The sequence below is a fragment of the Pelecanus crispus genome, chromosome 3 (assembly GCF_030463565.1).
Source record: "Pelecanus crispus isolate bPelCri1 chromosome 3, bPelCri1.pri, whole genome shotgun sequence".
NCBI classification, from domain to species: domain Eukaryota; kingdom Metazoa; phylum Chordata; class Aves; order Pelecaniformes; family Pelecanidae; genus Pelecanus; species Pelecanus crispus.
The window spans coordinates 88639545-88654440 of record NC_134645.1 but is presented as its reverse complement, the minus strand read 5'-3'; the positions used below and the strand labels follow the sequence as shown (position 1 = coordinate 88654440).

Here is a 14896-nt window from a genome sequence, read left to right as displayed (position 1 = left end):
TTCTCTGTGTTGACACATCTAAAAGGCTGAAGGACATGAACAAAGTAGGTCAAAGAAATCCGAATGACTTTGGGAGACTGACAAATTTATGAAAATCATCCTCTTTATGAACACTAGACTGTTCTGAAATAAAGATATAGCAGAAAATGTATTTTTCTACCACATCTCTCTGACAAGAAGGGCAGTCAGAACACTCCAGGGTGAAAGAAAGCCAAGACATTCAACTTTCTAGAAACTCCAACGGAGGCTGGAAGCAGAAATCACAGCTCTGCATTTCATAGTAGAAACACCTTCAGTATTCTTGCCCACCTAGCTAGAAGGTTTTACTTTCACCTTAAAAGTATCTGGTATATTTTTCTGAGCCCTGTTAGGATCCTTTGGAAGGATACTTAAATGATTTTTTTTTTTTTTAAATCCAATAGTACCTATGCAGTTGTATCTAGGACCTGATATCAGATCACACTGACCTTTCTTTAAAAAGGGAGAGAAAAATTATTTAATATGTTAGGGGATAAAAACGGAAGGAGGTAGATACTTTCCTGTTGAACTTCCACTGACTTCAGAGAAAATTACAAGACTCAGAGATATCCTCATTCCCTGATCTGGTTCAATTTACTGAGAATACTTACTTTCTCTTCCGTAGAGTAATTTTTGGGGCAAATGGAAGAAAGGTAACTCTTCTTCAAAAAGGAAACATTTAGACTCCTGATGATATAAATGCCATTGAGAAAGTTTTCTACCATTTTGCCGCTTCTCCACAAAGCAAAACATTTTCAAGTTGAAAAATGCAAGAACGTCAACATAGGTTACTCAAGCTGCAGGTCACCCACAGTTTTTGGGACACACTGCCTGGGCTAAACTCTACACCCAATTCACAATATGCACAACTTGGGCTTTTTAGAAACATGGTAACATTTTTTTAATGACAACTTATTCACATTTCCCCCTTAATTCATTGCCCTCTACCAGTAAACTTGTAGCACATCAGCTGCTAAGTGGAGTAATATTAAAAAACAAAACCAAAAGATGAAACAAAAAACCACAGCCACACATACTTTACCACAGATCTGCCAAGCATAAGGAAAATTTGGTTTCTGGATCTGTTATCAAGTAATGTTTCACAGAGTCAAGCGATAAAAGTTTGTCCCAAGAAGAAAGAAGGAAGGAACAGATAGAGCTTGCAGTCTGGCACATGTACATCACATGAAAAAGTTTAGAAAGAAAAGCCTGTAGCTCCCTTTTTACCTCACCAAGACAAAATGTACAAATAACTATAATTCCCTCCTCATTCTCGGGCCAATAAAACAACTGTTAATGCATATGGTATTATAAAATGTTTAACAGTAAAGTGCACCCTAGAATTCTGAATTTTTTGACTTGATGCCAAATCATCTATGCAATTTCTCAGTTCAGTCATATTAAGAGATGCTTCCTACCTTCTGAAACAACACTCTACTGCTCCGATTGAATAAATTTAATTCTCTCCCTCCCCACCCCCAGCTAACACAAAACAGATGGAAAATACATTACACTTGAAGTTCTAAAAGAATTATTTTCTCCTTCAAGTACCAATCACTGATTGCAGTGTGGTCCTTGCACGCACAACATATCGACTGGACTCCACTGTGAGAAAAAAAATGTAAGTTAGACCTATTGGGAGTCCACTACAGTTAGTGAGAATTTTATTAGGGTTTTGTGGTTGGTTTTTGGTTGGGTTTTTTTTGTTTTGGTTTGTTTTTTTTTTTTTTCCAGAACAGATGCAATACATGAAGTTGGAAGAACTGAATATTTCTAAGTACCTTTCTGGTACCTTTGCTAGGCAGCTTTCAAGACAATCCTTTAAAATGTACAACTTCCACACCTAAGCCTAGTGCTATACACCAGCAGACATAAGATCAACACTGAGGAGGTAGTGTCCTTGCACTTAAGCAGAAGAATCTGCAATTCACTGTTCAGAGGCTCATCTAGTTTTCTCATGTTTATTTCACCCAGGTTTAAGATTTTGATTTAAATGACAATTGTGAGCTCTCTGGAATTTGGCTTTCTTATGTGTGTGTGTTATCATGATAGATCACTGATGTGGCATGGACTCCTTGGCACACCTATAGTGAGAAGTAATCAGTGTACATCCAAAAAAAAAAAAAAAAAAAAGATTAATTCGGTTTGAAAGATCAAGCACTGAAGATGGAACACATGGGAGCTCATTTTCCAGGTTATGTGTTTCACTGCTCATGATTGTTTTCTTCCTTATCCCTCCCAGCATTACCAGTTACCTACATTCATGCAACAAAAAAAAATCTTCTGGCAACACATCCAGTGCAGAGTTGTGTATAAATCAAAGTTCAATTGTTTTAGTATCTGAACTCAATAAATTTCACACACAGGAGAGAAGCTGTATGCAAAAGGAACACATTCTTCAATCAGAACTGGCCAACCAAGCTAGCGTAACACAAATGAAAATCCCCACTGAGTTACAGGCCGAATTTGGAACTACAATGTGGCCATCTACTCCTACCTTTGCTACAACACAGCCAGATCAGGTATTATTCTGTATCTTTAAAAGACCTTCCTATTGTGTTAATACAGCTGAGCTTTAGCAAGTGTGACAGAGGAATCACAGACTTCTGCCCATCCTGACAGAGCACAATGCTTTCTGCCATGAGTAGTCCCAAAGAAGTCGCACAGCCTGCCAGGTACAAAGTATTTGCAGAAGTGAGCCCTCAGACAGGGCTATAAAAGCTCTGGGTTAAGGAAGCACACACGAGCTTGCTTCTGCTTGATCTGTTACGCAGCTTGACAGTAACAGATAGCCAGTTGCATTAGTGTCAATGTTCAGATAAGTTTCCCTCAATATCTGTCACAAAAACCAGACACAGTATCAGTGTGCCAGCTGTATTATCGGTCACTACATAGTTGATCATACTTAATAACATCCTCAAGCGCAGACACGGCTAACAAGTACCACAGACGGCGATTACTATTGTGCGCCACAGTCACCCAGATCGCTCTGACTCCGAGCTGCCAACGGCGCGCGTTCGGCGAGTGCCTGCCTCCCACCTTTTCCCTCTCAAATACATTAACTTGCCTCAATATGGAGCCAGAGTTTGTTTTGAAACTCTTAACAGGATTACTGAAAGAAAAGAGGAAAAATACCATAAATGATCCTCTGGACTGTTTCCAGAGTAGCATATTCTCTTAGCGATTGCTTTGGAAGCAAGCCAAAAATGGGAAGTGTTCTTGCAAATGAGCACACTACTATACTCAAGTACAAGTTATCTTTTAATTCTTTTGTCAACATCAGCATGGTTAGAAATTAAGAAGCCTGTTTAATAAACAGGTTATTGAATTCCAGTTACCAAACACCATTTTCTTCTCTATTCATCCCCCACCACGCTCACTCAGCTCCTGTTCCCCACCCACATCCCAACATACACTACTTTCTTTTTTGAATACTTTCTCTCCTTTATTGAAAGTCAAAAAAAATTAGTATATTAACCAATCAACCGTGACTAGGTCTGTAATCAAGAGCAAGTTAACTAAGAAATGGAAAAAAGTCTGTCACTCCAAAAAAACATTCAGAAACCTCAAAACAGGCTTCTATAGGACACAGCACTTAATACTTTTAACAGAACTTTAATACAGTCTACTGAATGGTTTCGTAGGGACAGTTTTTCATATTACGATTACTCCTAATGAGATCACCCTCCACAGCGGATGAGCCCTCATCCCTCCCCAGCAGAACAATGAAAGATTTGTGCAAGGCATCAGATCAATTCCACTCACTTCACCTTGTACCAAATTTCCTCATAAAAACTCGTCAAGAACACAATCCGGGGTTTGGGTTTTTTTTCCTAAGAACAAATTATTAATAATCAGATAAACTTATTTTTCTTTCATGGCACTCATAATCCTCTGTAGAGGATTTTGAAGTCCTCACACAGACATCTCAGACTCAGTGACTGCTGCCAGCTGTGGTTTTGAGATTCTGTACGTTTCTCCTCTTCACAGATTTGTGGGTTTTTTTTCCAGTTTTTTACTTACAACATTTCTCACCAACAAATGTCTGCCTATCTTACAGTAAAAATATAGTAATATATAACTCCTTGTGTCATCTGATGACAAAAACGATAGACCTTGTGTTAAATGTCCATGAAAATACCTGTCTTCAAACAAACTGCCTATTCTCTTGATTTTACTGTAAGCAAAGACAATGAAATATCCTTTCTCACGCTAAGCAGAAGTGTCTTACACATGTAGCCCCAGTGACAGCAATGCTAAGAGTAAGTAGTATTCTAAGAATATGGGTAAATGAATGAGTCTGAATTAGAAAGTACAACTAAGTAGTTTCTGATTTGCTAGTTTTTTAAACTAATCACCATGATACCCCCGTAAGCCAAAAGTTTAGAGTTAGTTTTATGCAAAAAGATATTGTAGAAGGAAAAACATACTGTATTCTGAAAACTTGATATTCTGTTTGAAAGATCTCAAATGATACTCTTTTGTCTGAATTTGTATGCACTTATGACAAACCTCTAAGGAAGTTTTTATTGCATGTGTATTCCTCCCATTACTAACCACACCTCATTCTTCCTCGGTTTTTGTTTCCTTATAATTCTGTCACAGACCATGTGAAAGAACAAATTGTTTAACTTCTCATATCTGAGATTATTAACACAATGTTCTGTAATAGGTATGACCTGCTCAGCAAGAGGTACAAGGAACATAACCTTATCCAGTTTAAGATGTTAATCCTGAATCTATATTTATACTTCATACAACTTTAAATTTCCTTGTTTAATTTTTGAAATGCAGTATGCAACTGCTGATTTCCTTATCCAGAAGCACTGATTGCTTTTGGATTAGCCAGTGTGAAGTTCACAGATTGAGGATCCAAAAACTTTAAAAACAGACTGATGACATCTTTCTCTTGGGAAAAAAAAAAAAAAAAGTTGGTAGAACATGACCTATAATGTACATATTACAACAAGTTGCATGTTTACTTACGCTCACACGTGTCTCCTTTTTGCTGGTATCCTGCTTTGCAGATACATTTTCCAATAGGCACTAACCATTCTCCCTCTGCGCTGCAGTGCATCTTCGGTGAGTTCTCCGCCTCCTCCTCTGCACTGCTGACGCAAGTTCCTCGTACTTCAACTAAAGAGGAAAACTCTGAGCCAGTCACTGTGTCAGGAAAAATAGCTAAGTTCTCAATGATGGACCAGCACTTCTTGTAGTAGACTTTGACAGAGACCAAAGCAATACAGGCCCCTACATCCTGAAATGCAAGATAGAATCCTTTTTTGGACAAAGGTCCAATTTCTCTCACCTCTGTGTTAAGTTTCATTTTTCTCTCCCCAAGGTCACCCTGGGTAAAACTTTCATCTGCTGCAATAGTGTCTATTTTTACATACTGGTTTTCTCGGATATTCCTGCCAGTGTCGTAGTCTGTTTCATAATAATACAAGTTAAAAGTTTCTTTACAAGTCCCCAGAACTCCAGGAAGACTGTTACAATCCCTCAGAGTGAATTTGAGTTCTACAAAAATCCTTTGTGCATTGCTTTTTGCAATCCAGTTAGTCCGAAGCCAGTTGTTTTGGTTTGATTCCATCACCTGGCATACCTGGTATGTTCGTATAGGAGTGTAGTTTTCATCCAGTCCACTAATTTCTTCCCACTAAAACAATAACAAACAGTTAGTAATACAAAACAAGTACACTGCCAGATGCAACTATTGTGTGTTTTAAAAGGCTTCACGCAACTCAAGTTTCCTCCTTTTCTACAGTATGGCTTCATAAAAAGTACGTTATTGTTAAAATACTCCTAAGCACCCAAATGAAGAAAATACATATTAATGCAGCTGCAGGCTTGCTCACCCTCCACATCTTTTCCACACATAAATAACGTCTAAAAATCATTGTCATATCATTGGCACAGTTGTAAAGGGGAAGCTTCAGAGAAGGCTGTTCAACCAAGTTCTGATTACACACTGGGCTCTCCCACATTTCATTAAGGTCATGACAGTTTTGGGTAAGCAACGACTAAAAGGAGGGAGGCAGCTTCCCTTCCAGAGCAACCTAAAATCAGTAAAGTCTTAGAAACTGAAATTGCCTAGTGTTACAGTACATAAAACTTGTGTACATAAAACTTCCAGCTAAAGTTTCAGTTGTACAGAAAGCATGGGAAACTTGTGAGTTGTACAATTTTCAGTCCTATATGATGAAAGTGGCATAGAGAGAGAGGGCAAGAGAAAATGGACAGAATTAAAAATCTGAAAACAAGAAAACATTTTGGTTGTCCACTTTTTATTCAGTGCACCTTCTGCTCTACTTACAAACCAAAGAAGGTAAGCAGGAGCTCCTCACCTCATATTTTGTTCAGTGCCTGCATCCATGATAAAAGGAGCAAACTGCATTTAGTTGGGAGTTCAAATGAACCATGAGATTACATACATAATTAAGAACAACCCACATGACTGAAAGTTCACTGGTTCAAAGCCTGGGTTTTGTTGTTGTTCCCTCTTTAGGCTAGCAACTATGTAACACACTGGTAAGCCTGTAACAGCCCCATAGTCTTTAATCGCCTTTGGTGGCGTGGGAATTTGCACCTCCAGCAATGACAAACCTTCCACTGAAATCAACCAGGCGGATCTGCCCAGGTGGAACCCAAACAATATCTGTCTCTCACCTTTTTTCACATCTTGTAACATTTATTTCACTGCAGAAACCGCAGCTGTAATAAATTAGGTATTTTTGTTGAGCTCTCCTCACCCAATGATACAGGCAACCATGACTTCTCCGTATGGCACTTAGCCCTCTGGCCCTGTGTCAATAATGCACTTAAGCTCACGCTTAAGATCAATGACAGTACTTATGAGCTTAATGGTAAGCATGTGCTTAAGTGCTTTGTGGGACTAGCATACTCAGCACCTCTGCAGGATGGAGCACCCACTGACATTCCTTATACCGGTAACCAAGCGTGGAAGGCATTGGTTTCCCAGACTAGGAGCCATGCAGTATACGGTACTTTGCAAGCCTATTTGACAGCAAATGAGATCATTTTAATGTTGGTCTACTGCTCCAAGAAAAAGCAGATGTGGCTGAACTGATGCTGGAAGTTATCACCACAAAATATATCACAGCTGCAGACGCTGAAATGCACAGAATTTGCAAATATCAAAGCGCATTTCAAAGACCTACAGTTAATATAGATGTGGTATGTATGGTATTATATATGCATATGGTATTAAACTGTTGAAATATATTATTAAATGCTCATCTACTTAACTGAACTGATTGCATATCTGGAACTGTATTAATCTCAGAACAGAAGAAAGTCTATCCTCATAATAGATTTATTAGACCTGAATGAGTAAGATTTTTTTTTTCCCCTCTATAAGAACTAGTGTTAACAAGGAAAGAAAAAAAAAGGGCCCTGAACTGAGGCTTTTGGCTCTGCCACATTGAAAAACAAGCAAACAAAAAAGGCAAAATGAACAAAAAAAAGAAAACACAACCCACCCCCAAAAAAACACAAAGATAACAAAAAAGGCAGGAAGCCTAAAATTTTACTGATTATTATATTCTCCATTTCACATGAAGTAGTGTTGGGGTTTTTTTTATTTTGGGTTGGTTTGGGGTTTTTGTTTGGTTTATTTTTTATCTTGTATAAGCAGTCCTCCCTCAAAACACCAAGCCAGATTCTGCAATGAGATATTCCAGCTAGACAACATATCATAGCTCTGAAGTGAAAGTAACTCTAATGCAACACAAAATAGACTCTAACTCTTTGGGTTTTGATGTCGATTGCTCCATCAAAACACATCCCTCCCCCCCAAAAAAAGGGCAAAACAAAAAAACAACGTACAAACAGAATGCATTTAAATCTAACTGGGTTTTGTAATACAACAGAAACGAACCTTCTTGGAGTCCAAAGCCCACTACATGAGCCTAGCTAGTATTAGAGAGAGTCTTATGCTACAGTCAAGGAATACAATGCAAAACACTAAATTAAGATAAGAAGTCGTCCTACTTTACGTTAGCCCTAGCATTAAACACTGAAGTCTAGCTTTCCATATTTTCCCAAAGCCATGGGATATGGTTTCCTAAAAAATTAAGGAAATATGACATGTGATTCAATTCTGTAATCACAGAGCTATTATTTCAAGTAGTCCAATGGAGGTGTACCTACTTCTCTGCAGGGGGAAAAAAAAAAAAAAAAAAAAAATCAGTACGTCAGGGTATGTTTTCACCTATGCCATCCGAGGTCAAGTTTCATTAAAGTCTTTCTCAAGTGATCAGTTCCGTGATAGCTTTTACAGCAAGAAAATTCAACTTTTCTTTGTCCTGCTGCAACATATGGTGATACACATGCAATTCTATTTGAATGTGTCCTGTTCTGTTGGTTTCAATATATGGTATTTTAACTTCTTAGTTATCTTAACAATGTTTGAGATCACTGTTAGATGTAACATTTGCAGTTGAATGAGGCATTTAATGAGTGTCTGGCTGATATATTCTGCACTGTGATGATGCAGTAGTAGAAGATTTTCTGTGTTTATTCCCATGAAGTCTTTATTGCATAGTAGAAAATTCAGTAATTAAAAATAGAAGAATATTTATTTTCAGAATTACATTATTAAAACGGTACTTTCATGATAGCATACAGGCAACTATTTCTGAACATTCTCATGCATACGAATCCGGTCATTAGTTTTGATTCACTTTTAATTCCTGATTGAAATTGGCTTCTATCTCTAAAAGTCGCCTTTTACTAATGGTTCAATTTCACTCTACTTTCATCTTGAAGTATGCTGACATGTAACATGTGTTGACATGTCTTTCATTATCTACAGGTTATCCTAATACAATTGCCACCAAGCTAATCTTTCAAACACCTCTGGTAAAGGCTTGAATCAGTGCAAAATACTAATGCCGAGGTTATTAGCCATCATACGCGTTGAGCTCGTGTTACATTCTTTCTGAAGTCCTTAAGATTCGTTTCCAGTTTATGCTTGTATTGATTTTACAATCTTGCTTTTAAAGAAAGACACTTTCAGATTTTCATTCTTCTTATTTAAAGGATTTGTTACACTTTTATATCCCCACTCACACTTCACGCTTTTCTGGCTCCAGATTTCTTAATGCGCTGAAGATTAAGAGCCTGATCCCCCAAGTCCTTGTTCATGCAAGGAGTTGCAATGGATTCAGCAAGACTGCTTCCATGAGTAAGAACTGTCTATATAATTTACAATTTGTCAGACTGAGTTAAGGTAGCACTGAGCTAAGATAGGACAATATACCATTATATCTTTCTGAAAATGCTCTTCCTCAAGGCTTGAGGAAGAAGGGGTTTTATACCACTCCTAATTCAGACTGAAAGCAGCATTTCTCAACTTTGCATATATAATAAATAAGACAATAACACCAATGTTTCTAAACTTCTCATTTTTTATAATGATGTACTTTACAATGGTACATTTCATGGAGCACCATGAGATGAATTTGTAAGCAAGCTGGAGGTGGCCTTAACCACATAATTCATGCCTAGTTCCAGATATCAAACTCCTCAAGACTTGGGGATGTTTCAAGTTTGGAATGTCATTTCAAACACATCTGCAGTATAAATGTTTTTATTCTAGAGCACTTCAATCTGTTCTATTCAATTACAAAGAAAACATTGTAAACAAATTTATGATCACCCATTATACAGAAAATGAAAAACATATTTTTAGAAAGTTTCCACACAGAAGTAAGTCTGCTGTTTCTAAAGGAAGAATAAAAAGTGATTTAAAATATCATGTTATAAATATACAGAGCTTGCTGGTACAGCACAAAGGATTACACTACAAAACATAAAGCTACTGAGAACATTTAGGTGAGTTTCTAAAGAGACTCTTAATTAGCTTGTACAGTTGTACGCTGTAACCTGAAGTACACTTCTTTCCATTCTAAAAATGAAAAAGCCGTAAACACTTGGTACAATTACTGAGAGAAATATGAGGAGGAGCTAGTTTAAAACAAGTCTTTCTATTGCTTTGGTAAAATAACTACTTGTCTTAATTTTTGCCTGGAGTACTTACCCCATTGGGAGGAGAGGAAATCCATTCCAACTCTGTCTGTTGTGCTTTAGAGTCCAGCAATATTACTTAAAAAGAAAAAATAAAAAGAAGAAATTTCACTGTTTGTTAAATATCTTAAGTGGGAATATAAAACCAAAGAACAAAGTCTGAATTAAAAAAGTGATAAAAAGAATAATTTTTTTGTACAAATTAATATTTTTGTCATATTACTACAAAAAAAAATCTGCTACCACAACTATGCATTTACTTGTACATAGATGATTAAATGATTATATACGATCTACATATACGCAGATATACATTAATCTTAACAATTCTATTGCTTAAATCAAAGTGTATTTTTTTTTTTTTTAGTACTTTAAGTTGTTACTAATCAGTCATTAAGATGCACGCTCCCTTTACCTCCTTTGTCATAAGAAAGACATTTCCCATATGCTGGTTGTTACAATGAGCTTAAAACAAACAAATACCTACCAACATTTCAACATTTTTTCCAGACTGATTTAGACAGGACTAGTCTACACCTTACCAGGAGTTGCACTGCAAAAGCAATGGTCTTTCTGAGTTTGAAAGAAAAAAATATGTCCCTTAGGTGATAAAGCAGTAATTCTATAAACAAATGAAAACCAGGAATACAGAAAATAAAAGACTCTGCAATTACCTCACACTTTGCAAATACAAAATACTACATACACAAATTCAGACCAATTCACTTTATGGTAATGACTTACTAAAATCTTCATGTCATTATACTCCAGTGACACTTCTATACAAAAAGACATCAGTTCTAGTAGCACTGCAATTATTTTCAGCTAATTGTAACCCTGTCTCCAAAAGTGGTTAATCACAGCCTAATAAACCAACTCTTACATATTTTACAGTACATATTGGAGGTTATATTACTGATATTCTGTTACCTCCAAAAGTACATTTCTAGATATGTCTTACATTTCAATTATAGCTATAAGCTTCTTTCTTAGCCTATTATTGTAAGTGTCTATAAGACTTTCAAATGGTATGTATGTTAATCTATGATGTCCAAAAACAAACACAAAAAAAAAGTGAAATTATTTGCTGTAATATCTTCTTTTAAACAGCCAAAGTTGTAAAACGATCAACCGTATGTCTAAGTTTGGTAGACTTTGAAGATTCCATCTTCAGAGCTGCACGTTTAACTTCGTACTTCTATTTGATTAAATAAAAAGTAACATTTCTAATTTAAATCTATCCAGTATATTTTTAGCTATAAAGCTATTTGTAACTTTATACACAGCATTTAAGTACTGATATTTCAATGCATGATTTAAGGCTGTAACTTGAAGCAACTTTTGTCAGGCCTTTTGAAATCGTTGTAATTTTGGCTCTGGCCCTTTCTCCTAGTAGAATTTAACACAAAATTTCAGTGAATTACTAGAAAGATGAGATGACTAAAAAAGTTATTTAAAGGTTCATACGGTAATATCTGGAACATTAGCTGAACGCATAACAGTAGCTTCCGACCCTATATTTCAGTAATAAAGTGGAGCTACTTGTTACGGAAGTTTGATAGTCTCTCTCTAGAAAGATTATCTGCTTATTTCATTAAGCTTGGATTCAAGGGGCTTTACTTTGTAACACATTCTATAGAAAAGCAGGTTGTGTATGCAGTGGTTTGTTAAACAAGAACATTTATAATGGGCCTGGAAAAAAAGGTGCCACGAAAAATTTAACCATTTCACTATCAGCACAACGTCCCATGGCTGCAAGTCATTATGCGTTTTATTTGGAGGTGATTCTCCATCACATAGCGACGGGTGGGCACATCCCAGAAAGAAAAGGCAACAAGCAAATAAACAAACATAAAGCCCTGCTCTGCAAACACCCCTTGCAAAGACAAGGTGGCGTTTCCGTGTGGCACCGAAAGTTCCTGGGGGGAAGAGCTTTCCGGGCCGGCGGCTGGCGCGCTGCTCCCAGCCCGGGAGCTCTGTGGCCGTCAGGGCTCGTTGTACAGGGCTGGGAAGGGATGCGGGAGGACGGCGCCGCGCTCCCCGCATCCCGCCGGGAGCCTCCCGGGGATGCGCAGCCTCCCGTGCGCGGAGCACACCGAGACCCCGGCCGCCGTCCCTCCGCGGGGGCGCAGCGGGCCGCGCTCCGCGCAGGGGGGGGGGGGTGCGATGGAGCCCCTCTCCGCGGCGCGGCGGGACACAGAGCGCAAGGAGGCGCAGCAGCGGCGGGCGAGGCGCGGGGAAGGGGCTCCGCGGGGCTCCGCGGCCTCTCGCCCCCGCGCACCCCCCCCCCCCCCGGGCGCTGCGCGGGGCTGCGCGCAGGCGGCAGCGCCTCCGCGCTGAGGAGCGGGGCTCGGCGGCCGTGCAGCTGCGGAGCACCGGTACCGCCGGCGCCCCCGCCACACCCCCCCCCCCCCCCCCCCGAGTCCGGCAGCCGCCGGTTTTGGGAGGGAGCGCCCGGGACGGCAGCCCCGGAATGGAGCCCCGAGGTCTCGTAGCTACGGGGATGGGGGATAGGACCTCCCCTCCGGGGCGACCGTCCGCGGCGCCCCCGCGTCTGCGCCCGCCCCGAGGGTCGGGGCCGCGGCGCTGGCAGAGGGCTCCGCAGGTAACGCGGTCACCCCTCGCTTGGAGGGCCAGGCGGACCCTCCAGCGTCTCACCGCGGCTTTTATTTAGCTATTGAAAGGAAACTCGGAAAACTTTTCCGCCTCTCGCTCCCCATTCCTCTTCCGTACCCTGCGGGGAGCGGTGGGAAACCACGCGGGGCTGCTGCCGCCACCGGCCCTTCGGCGAGGCCGGGAGTGAAGCTGCAAAGTTACTTTTTTTTTTTTTTTTTTTTTTTCTTCCCCCCTTCCTTCCCCCCTCGCTCTTTCTTCCGCGGGAGTTTTCTGCGCTTGCAGCAGGTAGCCGCTATCAATCCCCGTCTGCCGCTCGCCCCCTCCTGACCCTCCTTTGGCTTGGTTAATTTTCCCCGAGCATACACACATTATACACACACACTTAGATGTATAGATGCATATATATACACACCCATACACGTATTACACGCACAAACACGAGGCAGACTACAGCCGGGAGGCACCGGCGCAGCCCCGATCGCGGCGCGATCCGCGGGGCAGAGCGGGGCAGGCAGCCCGCACCCTCCCTGCCTGCCCGGCCCTTCTCCGCCCTCCACCCCACGGCCACGCGTTAGTACTCCCGCTGTGGGGGGTTCTCGGTGCTTTACAGCCCCTCCGAATAAACTTTCGAAATGCTGCTAAAGGCAGGCTCTCTCCTCTTTCCCTCTCTAACCTCGCCACCGCCGCCTTCTATTAAGGGCAGAGGACATTTTCATTGAGGGATTTTTTTTTTTAAGCTCCAGTTACAGGCTCGAAATGGTATTTTACTGCATGCCAACGGTTTGATGAAAAATATGGACGTATCCAGCTGGGGGGGGGGGGGGGGAAGCCCCCAAACGCATACATATGCGGAGACACCGAAAAAGCCCCTGACTCCCCCTTCCCTGTCGTCCCCCACCCTCGGAGATGGAGACGGACCTTCGCCTTTGGTTGTCAAACGGGAGCAGGGCGCTCCTTTAAATCATTTCGGATTTTCTCAGCGCGAGGAAACAGAATCCCAGATGGACTTTGTGAATTGATTTTATACACCTCCATCAGTCTCTGATATAAAACTGCCTGTTTTCTCCTTGTGTGCGGGGGAAACAAATGTCCGGGATTCGCCTTACACAGATACCGGTGTTGGATTGATTGGAATCGGAAAGCCCCGTTGTGATACGCAGATGGTGTAAAACATCCATCCCTAAGCCTCTGCCTCTCTCCAGCGATGCCGGGGGAGTGCACACACGTTGCAGAGACGCGACGCCAGGCTGTACGAACCCTCTAAATGCATGCCCAACCTACACGGCCGGGAGGCGCAAAACTGCACCCCGATGCTCCTTCCCACGGTCTGTGCACAGCCCCGCGGGGCCGGAGCGCTGCAGGCCCCCGATGGGCAGAGGCGCGGAGCTGCCCCGCAGCCTCAGCCCCAAGCCGTCCCCCGAAACGTCCCGAGCCCTGAAACTGGGCCCCCAGCCCCTGCAGCCCTCGCCCGGGGAGCGGCGAGGTAGCCCGCCCTCCCCGCGCATCGCCGGCAGGATTACGGCGGCCCCAGGAGGGTGAGGCTCCGCTGCACGGACCCCCGGGCCGGGGGCTGCCTCCCCAGCCCCGTGCCTTTTCATCACGTGCAAATGCCTCGCAAACCTCATTCCTGAGAGCAAAGGCAGTTGTCCCGGTCTCTCACACATACACACGGACACCCCCAGTGAATGGCTTGCTTTTTCCTCCCTCCCACCTCAACTAAAAAAAAAAAAAAATGTCTTTTTTGTTGTTCTTGTTTTAAGGGGGGGCTGACAAGCAGCTCGCAGGGGCAGGCAGGTCCTCCGCTAAGCCACTACACAGACTTGGTGTACAAAAGCAATAAATAAGCCCAAACTTTTGTTTGCCGCATCACCTTACCTTCTTTTGCAGCCTGTGCCTCCCCCGTGTGTGCAAACCGGAACAGCCAGACGGAGCACAAGATAATCCAAGAAGGGAGCCTACTTTGGAAAACCATGGTGCAGGAGCGGGGTGATTTTATATTTCTAGCTATATATTTCTAGACACTGCCGCTGCCGCCGCTTGGTGGGTGCTAGAGGACGGTGGAGAATTTGCTCTGCTAGTCTCTGGCTCGGCGCTCCCTCCCTCCTGGCTGCCTTTCTCCGCTTTCTCTTTCTTCTTCTCCTCCTCCTCCTCCTCCTCCTCCTCCTCCTCCTCCTTCTCCACCTCCTCCTCCTCCTCCTCCGCGCCGCTGCCCGGC

The 14896-nt window shown here is 41.9% G+C and overlaps 1 protein-coding gene across 6 annotated transcripts in view; it reads right to left on the bottom strand.

The window, feature by feature from the left end:
- EPHA7 (EPH receptor A7) overlaps positions 1 to 14656 on the bottom strand; it is a 168934-nt gene extending 154278 nt beyond the window's left edge. For 5 of the 6 annotated variants that reach the window (XM_075707190.1, XM_075707194.1, XM_075707191.1 and 2 more), the window contains exons 1-3: positions 14557 to 14653; positions 10079 to 10143; positions 5005 to 5674 (exon numbers count right to left, since the gene is read on the bottom strand). In XM_075707190.1, coding sequence (XP_075563305.1) covers positions 5005 to 5674; positions 10079 to 10143; positions 14557 to 14653 — 832 coding nt within the window. Of the gene's footprint in view, positions 1 to 5004; positions 5675 to 10078; positions 10144 to 14556 lie in introns of all 6 variants that reach the window. The other variant, XM_075707195.1, reaches the window with a different exon arrangement.
- Positions 14657 to 14896: the final 240 nt, after the last annotated feature.